Genomic DNA, 12,618 nt, shown 5'->3' with positions numbered 1-12,618 from the left:
AAAAAAATAAATAAATATCATTTGGGCATAAGTTAGAATGTAATAATAAAAGGGTGGTGTTTAAATTAAATAAGTAATTAAAATAGGGGGACTAAAGATGTAATTGGTTAAAACTAATTACAATAAAATGATAAAAGATAAAAACCCACACACAGATCTTGTGTGTGGGTGTCTGCTCGATCGAACAAGAGCCAGGGGAAACCCTAGCTTCACCAATCCTACCAAGAAATCAGTAAAGATTCAGAGAAATTGAAAGCACAATCAGGAAATTTCAAGCTCTTAACTTGTTCCTTGCAAGAGTAAGCTCAATTTCATGAATTAACAAATTGTAGGAAGGGGGTTTATATCAAATCTTGATTGCATGTTATGAAATTTATAAAAATTAAGTTAAGATTATGATATAGAACCAGAATTATGTCCGATTTCTAACAATTTTATTGTTAGTAGCCAAGACCCAAGTTGATGAGAAATTACTAGGGTTAGAATGATCAAGTTTTAGTATGTGTGTGTGTGTGTTGTTGAAAAATAACCTTGTTTATGATATGAAATCACTAGAAAATATGATATGGAGTAAAGCTTAATTGATTGTTGTTGAATGATTGAAGTAATTAGCTTAGAAATATATGTTAGTTAGATGAGTAAATGTCCCGAAAATGCGAAACCCGCCATGTGTTTGATGAAATGCTTGAATGAACAACTATGTGTAATTTAGAAAATAAAAGAGAGAGATTTCGGGTATTAAACGAATGAATGTATGTGTTGATATAGGCATAAAAGAAGAAGGTTCAAGCTCTAAAAAGTTGGAAGGCCCTCAGGATCGAGGTATGTTCCGTTGCATACAAACCTTTGTTAAATTCTCTTTTTACTTAACTTGATGTAGAACTATCCTTGTATGACAATCGTGGTAAATAGCAAGTAAATAACGAATCCTTTGTGGATTTGGGTATGCTAACGAAAGTTGTGTTAAGCTATACATTTTGACCGATTTAAATTAAATCGTGTCAAGTAGAGATGAATGCCATCCGTTCTAACGGGTAGTTTTGAATGCCATAAGGAATGTGAAAGTTATAATCCGTTATGCGGATAGAACGAAGAATAATGCGTATGCTTGACTCTCAATGAGAGTGTTTATGCCAACCCAATTAAACGGGTCGAATATGTATGCTTAACTCTCAACGAGAGTGTTTATGCCAACCCAATTAAACGGGTCGAATGTGTATGCTTAACTCTCAATGAGAGTGTCTATGCCTAACCCAACTATTTGGGTACTCGAATGCGTAAAAGTAAGAATGTTTTGTAAGGATAAAGCTTAAACGAAAGAATTATGATTTTTACTAGGGTGATAACTAACCTTTTAAAATGTTGATTGTTAATGTAGGTAAAACTCCGCTATAGGCGATTTGGGGATATGGAGCGAGTACATGATCAAGCCTTATTATACCAAGCGCTTCCGCTAGTTTTTATACATGCTTTGGGGTCCATGTTTTGTTACTTTGTTTAATCTTGTTAGAAGTCTTACACTTGAAAACTTGTTGTTTTGTTTGGGTAGTTTAAAGCTAGTAGGGTCGTAGGTGAATATTGTTTATTATGTCAAAAACAGGGGGCATGTCCGTATTACAAACGGGTCATGCCCAAATTTTGTAAAAATTTTTAGTATGTGATAAAGTTGGTATTTTAATGTCCGAAAAATTATTCTTTTGTAAGTAATCTAACAGTAACGAAACGCGGACCTTACAAGTTGGTATCAGAGCCAAAGTTTGAGGGATTTGGCAAAAGTCTTAGTGCTCGAACTCAAACCAATGGCTCGTGCAAATGTGCTCGCTCCAAGATCGCCAAGGAGGTAAAATTTTAAACATTGTTTAATATGAACATGTATAGTGCGCTACGGTTTAAGAATTGAGATTTATTATGTTAAGAAGTGTTAAGATGGGTTAAATAAGAAATCCCGGGACCCGGGAAACAGTCGGAACAGCCAAAAACCAAGCTGCAGCGTTTTGCAAAACGAAGGGCCGTCGCCGACGGGTACCCTCCCGTCGCCGACGCCACCCCATTGCCGACGCCTTAACCGTCTGCCGACGGGGTTAATGGGCCGACGGCCATTTGCAAAGCCCGTCGCCGACGGGTTAGTAAGCCGTCGCCGACGGCTTGTGTAATCCAGCCCACAAAAATTTTAGAATTTTTCAATTTTAATAAACAGTATTTTTCGGGAGCCGGATTCACGGTTCTGTCGAGTCATTATGGGGAAAATTAAGTATGTAAGGAATAAGTAAATAATGACAATGGTATAAAACCATTAAACGTTGAACGAAATGTATGCAAGGGCATGAAACAAACGACAAACGTATGAAGAAAAGCTCGAAATGTAAGAATGTGAATAAAGTAAAGCCGGACTTATGAATTATGATGTATTGAAAGTTTGCGTTAATGATGAATGTAAATGCTGTGTTATAGATGGCTGATGCAAGAAACGTTAATGAAGGTGACGACACGAAAGAATGATGAAAGCTGAAAAAGCGAGTAAGTTTTAAAATATAAGAATGCGAACGAAGTAATTATGGATTAATGAACTATGATGTATTGAAGCTTATGAATTATGATTTAAGTTTCCATCCTTCTCAGGAATGCCCGTTTTATGCTCTTGTCAAGCTATTAGAAGATATAATAAGCTATGTAAAGTTATGTAGATCGTTAACAAAAAAAAAAAAAAAAAATTATAAAAGTCGAATGTAACTTATGGAATGGCATGAAATGAATGACGAATGTATAAAGTGGAGTTGGAATTCGTATGAAAATTTGGATGAAAGTATGCTTTGCTAGAGTTACGCATTAGAGACTTGTACCTTGTACATGAATGGTGTAATGCTTATGTGTATTAATGATTTGTTTTCTATGGTTAAGAGGCGAATACGTGCTAAATGTGAATCATATGAGTTTATTAGTAAAGGATATGTTGGAATTATGAAATATATAGTTACCTTGAATGATAATTGTTAATTGTAGAATAATGAAACATTAGCATGTAAAAGTACGTGTATGTGAGTGTATATGTGTATTGTTTAGAGGATCACGTAAATTGTATATATCATACAATACGAGTATGAAATGCGTAGGATATTAATCTTATGGACTACCATATTTAGATGGATACATGTTCAAAAGTTTAAAGTGTGTAAGCAAGACAGTTGACTTTCTTAAAGTCAACAGTACAGGAATATTATAGAACGGCCATTAGACTCAAATGTTAAAGTAAAGAGTTAATGTATTATGTATTCAATGATTTATGTGTTATGCTTGATGATAGTTAGATGTATGGATTGGAAACGAGATAACTGTTAATTAATGTCTCATTTATACGAAATTCGATTAACGAAAGTCAATTAACGTGTGAATAGTTGTGTGTATGCTCACATAAGCTAACGATGTTACGAACGTAATATTACGTAAGGATGGAAATCTTGTCAATTGACTCAAGAATGGATGGCAAATAGGGTAAGAGGAAGCGGTGAAGCAAGCATGAACATGGACACTAAAGGTAAGTGATTTTTGCCATCACTTCGAAATTATCCACTCAAAGATGTATGCGTATTTGAACAATCGAAAAATTAAAGTGGAACGTGTAAATAAATGAGAAATGTTAAGATACGTTTTGGTTGAAATGGTTGGCTTATGTTAAACCGGTAAGACCTCAGTATAGGGGTAAAACCGGTCATAGATTCTAGTTGAGAAGTTTTAAGGCGGAAATGAGAACTTGGTAATGTTAATAAAAGATATGGAGAGAATGTTAGATGAGGTATTAGCTAAAGACATTTTTGTAAATATGTTGCATTGAAAGAAAGTACAACGCGTGATACAGTACTTATATACAATAGGTACTAAGCGATGAATAACTTTAAAAGGTCAAATCATAGAAGGTCAGTAAATAATAATTATTTACAAATTTTGGAAATATTACGTAAGAAATGCAACGTATAATGTGGGATACTCATTAGTAAGGGACATGCTAGAGAACGTAGGTGAATTAACACCAAATACGGTGAACGAACAGATCGAAATGATATATTAAGAGATGGTCATGAATTGACCAAAGTTCAAGAAAAACACAAGAATCATCTCACTTATGCCCGGTCAAGCTAGCAAAAAGGGGTCTAACGATTCTTAAAAAAAAAAATTTGGATCAATATAAGAAAGAAAGATAAGGATGAAAAGTTTAAGTTTACGATTGAATGTAAATCAAACTTAAGAAAGAATGGTGGGAATACCACTAGAAATAGGATGTAGAGTGTCGCGTAGGGACGCGCTACATGAATTAGGACATGGAATTAGTGCTAGGACCCAACACTTGAAAATGAATATAGAAGATTAATACGAAAATATATCATAAGAAATGTCATGGTAAATGATACGACAGGAGAACGTAAGATACGGATGAAAATATTAGAATATAAGAAATGGATTCAAACTAGTAAAAGTGAAAGGTAATAAATTAAAAGTTCGAATCCGTAAGTGAAGACGGAATAATCAAGTGAGGATAAAAAAAAAAAAAAACTAAGTACCAAACTCAAATAAGTTATACGGGTCAAAGGGCAATCGCTATTTGAACTCGGTATTTAATGTTCGGTTTGTCAAGTTTATTACTTATAGGTGAGCATAATGTATGGGCATGCTTTGTAACAGTTTGGAAAGCATTAACCGTCGTAAAGTGTAAATAACGAGTCAAGAGTTTTGACCCGCGCCAGGTGCGTATAAAAAGATTGTATGTTAATAGGAGCTTAAGGCCCGACTAGAGAATGGTGTGTCAGAACAGGATAACTGATACCCATATGTAAGAATGCATTTGCAATTAGACTTTAGAAGAGTCAAACGAAATAATGAAGTCCTTGCAATTAGGCAAATATATAGTACAAACGTGTGCCTCGATACAACCACAATAGGTGAGAGGGCGTTAGTCTGACCTTGAAAGGTTAGACAGCGAAAGTTGGAGAAATAACCAATAAAAAGAAGGATTGTATGTAAAGAAATGGAATGTATGATATGTTTAACATGTACGTAAGAAAATTTTGAAAGACACGATAAGTGAACAAACACCCTGTAGGACACAATTATGAAAGGTTATGTACTGATTATTTATTTATAGATAAATATGATGGAACTTTTAGTGAAATGATAATATTGAAGCTGGTGGGAGGATGCCCACGAGTGAGAGCATACTTCATGAATAAATGAGAACAATTCTGGTATGGAAGGTACGTATAAAGAAGCGAATCGATCCGGCACACGGATAACTGACTTATGCACTGAAGGCGAGGTTAGTAAAATGTTTAGTTCTTGATTAATGATTAAGAATCCGTAGATTTAATTGTAAGAGGGAACAAAATGAATGGTAGAATAGTATGGTATGATATACAATAATCGACTTGTAATGGTCAGCGTGAGAAGGTATGAATGTTATTAAGAGGAAGAATTAAAGGCCTTAAATGAAAGTTTGAGTTGAATTGGTTAAACATTAGTATGGTGCTCGTACGCAACATATCTAGTTGTTATCATAAGTAGTTCATGCAAGGAGCTAATAATAAAGTGTGCGAAGGATTAAGTTTAAGGCTAAACTCAAACTTGTAATTAGCTCAGGTGACGGTAGTAACCGTAGAATGATGCCTTATACTCGTATTAAATATGAAAAAGTAATTAGGAAGTGGGTAGCTTTGTATTAGTACCACTAAGTCATTAAATGTTTATAGTATATGTATAATATTGTGCTAAGCCCTCATATGATCAAGAAAGTAATTGGAAGAACGTTAGTAAATGCATGAACATGTTACGCTTATTTAGAAAGATAGAAACAAGCCGTAAGCATAAGCTCATACGATCAATACTATACATTGGAATAAATTCCAATGAACGAACAACTAGTGAATGATGTATGCTCGGAACTAGCATTATAAAGTGAAAACGACACTAATAAGAGCTCTAGATCAGATTCTGACTTATACGTGATTATGAAAGTAATTTGCTTGAATTAAGAACGGAGGGACAATGCGTACAAAGACGTTTATGCATGAATGAAACTCTTACCAAGATCTCGAATGCATCTACGTTGTAGTAAGCATTGTGAATGAAAAGATGAAACAGTAGGAGTAGAATTGGTCTAGTTGGAACGAGAAAGGTTTCGGGGACGAAACCTCTTTTAAGGGGGGTAGACTTGTAACACCCCAAAAACGTTAACTAGGCATAAGATAAGTTAAAGAAATTTATTTAAAAAAAAAATAAATAAATATCATTTGGGCATAAGTTAGAATGTAATAATAAAAGGGTGGTGTTTAAATTAAATAAGTAATTAAAATAGGGGGACTAAAGATGTAATTGGTTAAAACTAATTACAATAAAATGATAAAAGATAAAAACCCACACACAGATCTTGTGTGTGGGTGTCTGCTCGATCGAACAAGAGCCAGGGGAAACCCTAGCTTCACCAATCCTACCAAGAAATCAGTAAAGATTCAGAGAAATTGAAAGCACAATCAGGAAATTTCAAGCTCTTAACTTGTTCCTTGCAAGAGTAAGCTCAATTTCATGAATTAACAAATTGTAGGAAGGGGGTTTATATCAAATCTTGATTGCATGTTATGAAATTTATAAAAATTAAGTTAAGATTATGATATAGAACCAGAATTATGTCCGATTTCTAACAATTTTATTGTTAGTAGCCAAGACCCAAGTTGATGAGAAATTACTAGGGTTAGAATGATCAAGTTTTAGTATGTGTGTGTGTGTGTTGTTGAAAAATAACCTTGTTTATGATATGAAATCACTAGAAAATATGATATGGAGTAAAGCTTAATTGATTGTTGTTGAATGATTGAAGTAATTAGCTTAGAAATATATGTTAGTTAGATGAGTAAATGTCCCGAAAATGCGAAACCCGCCATGTGTTTGATGAAATGCTTGAATGAACAACTATGTGTAATTTAGAAAATAAAAGAGAGAGATTTCGGGTATTAAACGAATGAATGTATGTGTTGATATAGGCATAAAAGAAGAAGGTTCAAGCTCTAAAAAGTTGGAAGGCCCTCAGGATCGAGGTATGTTCCGTTGCATACAAACCTTTGTTAAATTCTCTTTTTACTTAACTTGATGTAGAACTATCCTTGTATGACAATCGTGGTAAATAGCAAGTAAATAACGAATCCTTTGTGGATTTGGGTATGCTAACGAAAGTTGTGTTAAGCTATACATTTTGACCGATTTAAATTAAATCGTGTCAAGTAGAGATGAATGCCATCCGTTCTAACGGGTAGTTTTGAATGCCATAAGGAATGTGAAAGTTATAATCCGTTATGCGGATAGAACGAAGAATAATGCGTATGCTTGACTCTCAATGAGAGTGTTTATGCCAACCCAATTAAACGGGTCGAATATGTATGCTTAACTCTCAACGAGAGTGTTTATGCCAACCCAATTAAACGGGTCGAATGTGTATGCTTAACTCTCAATGAGAGTGTCTATGCCTAACCCAACTATTTGGGTACTCGAATGCGTAAAAGTAAGAATGTTTTGTAAGGATAAAGCTTAAACGAAAGAATTATGATTTTTACTAGGGTGATAACTAACCTTTTAAAATGTTGATTGTTAATGTAGGTAAAACTCCGCTATAGGCGATTTGGGGATATGGAGCGAGTACATGATCAAGCCTTATTATACCAAGCGCTTCCGCTAGTTTTTATACATGCTTTGGGGTCCATGTTTTGTTACTTTGTTTAATCTTGTTAGAAGTCTTACACTTGAAAACTTGTTGTTTTGTTTGGGTAGTTTAAAGCTAGTAGGGTCGTAGGTGAATATTGTTTATTATGTCAAAAACAGGGGGCATGTCCGTATTACAAACGGGTCATGCCCAAATTTTGTAAAAATTTTTAGTATGTGATAAAGTTGGTATTTTAATGTCCGAAAAATTATTCTTTTGTAAGTAATCTAACAGTAACGAAACGCGGACCTTACAATTCTAGAGTTAAGAATCCTTTTTCTCTGTAAAGTGGGTCCAAGTATCCCTCTGTGCCACAAGCATGATCAATGATATAGTCGATTTCATGAGTTAATGGGCTTATCAAAGAAAGCCCAAAATCAGCAAGTTTCGCTTTCCAGCCGTCATTTAGTAAAATGTTAGCAGATTTGATGTCCCTATGTATCACCCTCGCTTGTTTTCCAACTCCTCCATGAAAGAAATACAACGCACTTGCAACATCAATGCATATGTTAAGCCTTTCCACCCATGTAAGAGAAACATCACTCAAATACCTATCAAGACTTCCTTTGGGTGCATACTCAAAAACAATGATTTTTTCATTATTTTCATCACAATAGCCTATAAGGCCAATGACATTCTCATGCTTATACTCCAAAAGAATTTGGAGCTCACTCAAAAATTGTTGTTCGCCTTGACCAAGCTTCGTATCCAATCGCTTTGCAACAATGGTTTTAAAACCATCACCATCTTTAAGGTTTCCTTTGTAGACTTTCCCAAAACCCCCGCCCCCAATGCAATTATTTCTATGGAAGTTTTGGGTGGCCTGATTTACGTCTTCAAATGAAATTCTTAGGTTTGCCTTGTTTTTCTGTCGAACATGGCACACCAACAAAATACATATATTGATAACTGAAGCTTGTTAAAATAAAAATTGATGATTAAAATGGTGTTGAAAAGGATATATACAACTTGGTGAATGCTTTATAATTAAAACAATAATAATGACTAAAATGCATGTTGGTATTTAAAGACTACCAATTGGTGAAAAGCTAGTCAGGAGGTGGCTTGATGTATGCTATAAATATATATATATATATATATTGATGTAGGATTACAAGTTATTGGAACGGAATTGGTAAAAGAAACCATAATGTAATGATAAAAACTAGATTTGCAATAAAAAGTTCTAAAATTTTATAAAAGAAAAACTACAAAATTATCATAAAAAGTTAGATTGGTGATATCATAGGCTTCGAACATTGAACAAAATGATTTATATTATTTTTACTTTTTATTATTAATTACATTAGATTAATGTTTGGATGTAATAAGATTTTAGATATGGATAAAAAAAAATTATTTAGACGTAATAATTTGTTGGTTCACTTGTCGTAACCAAGAGTCAAAGTAATATGAGAGAATAATGGAATGATAAAAAATAAACGTCTTACAATAATTTCATGCATGCTTTGAGGTTGCATTGCATTCTTATGTTTATATGCAAATTCATCCATATACGAGCGTTCTACTCCCTCCTCCTAATAATATGAAGAGAATAATTAGTGCTAAAACTTTTTTTTTTTTTTTTGCAAGGAAAACTTCTTAGTGCTAAAACTATGATAAAACTATAAATTGCATATAAATGAAATTTCGCAAATCAATAGGTCCTCTATTGATGACTTGATGTATCTTTGGTATTTATAATTTAGAAACAGAAAAGTATATGGTTAATTACTTTTAGAGTCGCATATCATGATTAAATTTCATTTTTTTAGAGTAAAAATAACCAAACACTTAGAGTAGCATATCATGATTAAATTTCATTTTTAGAGCAAAAATAACCAAACACATAGATGTATAAATAAAAATGGTACACACAGAAAATAATTATATGCCATTCTCATCCAAAAACTCTTTTTTTCCATGGTCATCCTGGTTTCTGATTCTTGCCATTTTCATCCACGTAGTTAACATCCATTATCCAACGTTAAATCAAGGGCAAATCAGTCTTTTTCCATGTTTCTTTATTTTATTCACTCTTTCCTATCTATATATAAACAATTTTATTCCATCTTTTACTCCATCCATAAAATATGGATGAAGAAAATAGAAACAAGGAAAAAGACTTTTTTTTTAACATAAGATAATGGATGTTGTTAATTTCGTGGATGAAAATGACAAAAATCATAAATCACAAGGACGACCATGGGAACTAAGGGGTCGTTTGGTTGACATAACTCTATAGAATTGTAATAGGAATTTAATTGTTTTCCATAGGAAATCATGTGTGGTTGATCTTAGACAGAGTTGTAATTGGAATGTAATTCAAATTCCTTTAAATTCCAATTCAATTAACACATTACATAATTTCATTGGAGTTAATTCAAATTCCTTTAAATTCCAATTCAATTAACACATTCCAATTCCTTCAAAAAAAAAAAAAAAAATCTTCGAACCAAACGACCCGAGTGAGTTTTTGGATGAAAATGGCAAAATTCCCCAAACCATATTGAAGAAAATGCAGAGGAGAGTGCCATTATAGTTTTCATTTCTATTATTATTAACATTTTACTAACAAAAAAGATGAAGTGATAAAAAGAATGATCTTACAGGAATTTCGTGTGCTGCATTCTCAAGCTCGCCGACAACTTGGTCTTTACCCAGCTGATATCAGAGTAAAAAAAAGTACTTAATGCTCAAAACTTTAAATTTGTGATAAAAATTACAAATTAGTGATGGGAAAACTATTTAGTAAGAAAAAACTATAAAACAATGAAACAGACTGATGACATATAAGATTGTGACTTGATTTCAAATTGGTGCTCAAAGATGATACCTTAAAAACTATAAAATAAATTTAGCAATAGATTCTAGGTCAAATTTGGTTCTGATATAATGAATAAGAAAAAAAGAAAATAACAAAAGATAGAAATAATACCACACAGTGGCGGATCTAAGAACTTTTTTCACTGGGTTCCTTTTGGTAGATTTTCACTATTTTTTTTTTCCAAATCTTACGAGGTTCTCACTAATTTTTCCCAATTTTTCTAAACCGAATGGGTTCCTGGAAACCCACAAAAGTAACCCAGATCCGCCCCCTGATACCACATCATGCCTTTTTCGATTAAAATGGAATATGCATAAAGAAAACAGAAAGGAAAAACATTAATAGTAGAAGAAGTTGATCTTACAAAATCTTCAAGTCCAGGCTGAAAGTTTAATGCTTTCTCAAGTTCATCAACAATATGGAGCATATGTGGGCGGTGTGCACGCTCTTCCTTTAAGCAAAAATACGATGTTTTTGAGTATCTTCTGAGGGATTGCGGGGACATTTGATCCAATAGAGCAGGAAGGATTATATCCTGCAATGTTTCGTTTTCATAATGAGATTTTGCCAACGGAGCTAGAAACCTATTAGCCTCGTCACGAATAAACGCTTTCCTCCCGCACAATATTTCAAATAACACCACACCGAATGAGTAGATGTCTGATTTGTGGGTCACACCTTTGGTCGTTTCTATTGCTGGGTCCAAATACCCTATTGTGCCAATAGGGTCGGAAAGGACGACGTGGTCCATTCGGTTTAGAGATTGTTTGATGGAAACTTTAAAACCAGATAACCTGGCTTCCAAATTCTCATCTAATAAAATTGTGGAGCTGTTGACGTTAAGATGTATAACACCATAACCACGTCTCTCATCATAATGGAGGTAACTCAGAGCACGAGCCACGCCTACACATATCTTCAGTCTTTGCGTCCATGTGAGCTTCGGGCTGTCTAGATGCCCCTTGAGACTTCCTTTGGCTGCATATGAGGTGATGATGACCTTCTCATTTTTCTCGTCGCAAAATCCAATAATAGAAACGATATTTGGATGGTCGAGATCAGAAAGTGCTGAAATTTCCGTCCAGAATTCGACGTCCCTTCCTCCGTGCTTACGATCTAACCTCAGAGCGGAAATCTTCACCAACTTCCCGGCCCGTCGGAGTTGTCCTTTGTATGCTGGTCCCAGTCCACCTCGTCCGATGATGTTATCAGGATGAAAGTTGTTGGTGGCCTTTAATACATCTGCAAGTGGGAATTGTAAGTGAGCAAACTTGGTGAACGTTGTAGCTGATGCCATTATCAAGTAGAACGGTTAAAAATGGATGAGTAACTACCATCTAATAACATGTATAAATATATGTACAATTGAGTAGCCACCACCATATCCATGACTTCTTTTTTTCTATTTATGTAATTAAATAACCTTCTATAGTTGAATAGATATGAATCAATCATGCTGCACTTACGACTTTTTTTTGTTACAGATAATTTTATATGAATTTAATTTTTTTTTTTTTTTTTTTTTTTTTTTGTAATGTAAACATGTACCTCCACATGAGAAGCTACATACTATTTTTATTTTGTAATAGATAATTTTATAAGGACTTACATTTTTTTTAAAAAGCAAATTTTAAATTTGTACTCGTAAAAATTTAACTATGACGTTATCAATTTGGGTGTTTCTAGAAGCTTGCTTCTCTCATGTTTATAAGGAATTAAAAATGAAATAAAATATTTATCACCTCAATCATCTATTTATTTACATTTACATATGGATTTAAACATGGACATAAAATTTTATCACCTCCATCTTCTATTTGTTTACATACCTTTTTAAGCCATTGATCACAAATTGAATTGATGAGTTCTGTAATTTCTAAAATTTTAAAATACAAAAATTCTTAATGTACGAAGCGTATGCGACCAGAAAATAACATGCATAATTATACATATAACATGCGTGATTAGGGTTTATTCATGCGTGATTTTGTTGTTTTTTGGTGACTACATGCGTGATTGTGATTATGGTTTTGTTCATGGGTGATGATGTGTATTT

At 33.6% G+C, this 12,618-nt stretch overlaps 1 protein-coding gene and 2 long non-coding RNA genes across 4 annotated transcripts; 2 read left to right on the top strand and 1 right to left on the bottom strand.

Moving 5' to 3' along the window:
• The first annotated feature begins 158 nt into the window (after positions 1–158).
• LOC110886969 lies at positions 159–1,689 on the top strand. The gene is made up of 3 exons (XR_002563089.2): positions 159–299; positions 769–822; positions 1,379–1,689. It is a non-coding gene; the product is annotated as an uncharacterized LOC110886969 (long non-coding RNA).
• LOC110886967 (receptor-like protein kinase HERK 1) lies at positions 1,606–11,865 on the bottom strand. Of its 2 annotated transcripts, XM_035978878.1 has the most exons (5): positions 10,927–11,865; positions 10,346–10,399; positions 9,187–9,273; positions 7,985–8,603; positions 1,606–1,730 (listed from the first exon to the last, which is right to left on the bottom strand). In XM_035978878.1, exons 1-4 carry the CDS (start codon positions 11,857–11,859, stop codon positions 7,986–7,988), a joined length of 1,692 nt encoding a protein of 563 aa, XP_035834771.1. In that variant the 5' UTR covers positions 11,860–11,865; the 3' UTR covers positions 1,606–1,730; position 7,985. The 2 variants fall into 2 exon arrangements, with proteins under 2 accessions (XP_035834771.1, XP_021990548.1); XM_022134856.2 differs by lacking the exon at positions 1,606–1,730 and having other exon boundaries at positions 7,911–8,603.
• Positions 6,413–7,943, top strand: LOC110886968. The gene is made up of 3 exons (XR_002563088.2): positions 6,413–6,553; positions 7,023–7,076; positions 7,633–7,943. It is a non-coding gene; the product is annotated as an uncharacterized LOC110886968 (long non-coding RNA).
• Positions 11,866–12,618: the final 753 nt, after the last annotated feature.

The sequence above is a fragment of the Helianthus annuus genome, chromosome 10, assembly GCF_002127325.2.
Source record: "Helianthus annuus cultivar XRQ/B chromosome 10, HanXRQr2.0-SUNRISE, whole genome shotgun sequence".
Taxonomy (NCBI): domain Eukaryota; kingdom Viridiplantae; phylum Streptophyta; class Magnoliopsida; order Asterales; family Asteraceae; genus Helianthus; species Helianthus annuus.
Note: the sequence above shows the minus strand (reverse complement) of the source record. Positions and strands in the feature narration are given on the sequence as shown.

Bases quoted from the DNA above. Each gene is read 5' to 3' on its own strand.
- LOC110886967 (XM_035978878.1), bottom strand. From the start codon at position 11,859: ATGGCATCAGCTACAACGTTCACCAAGTTTGCTCACTTACAATTCCCA. The intron at 10,400-10,926 runs GTAAGATCAACT...CTCTGATATCAG, and splicing joins AGCCTGGACTTGAAGATTTT to CTGGGTAAAGACCAAGTTGT. The intron at 9,274-10,345 runs GTAAGATCATTC...TCATATTATTAG, and splicing joins ATGCAGCACACGAAATTCCT to GAGGAGGGAGTAGAACGCTC.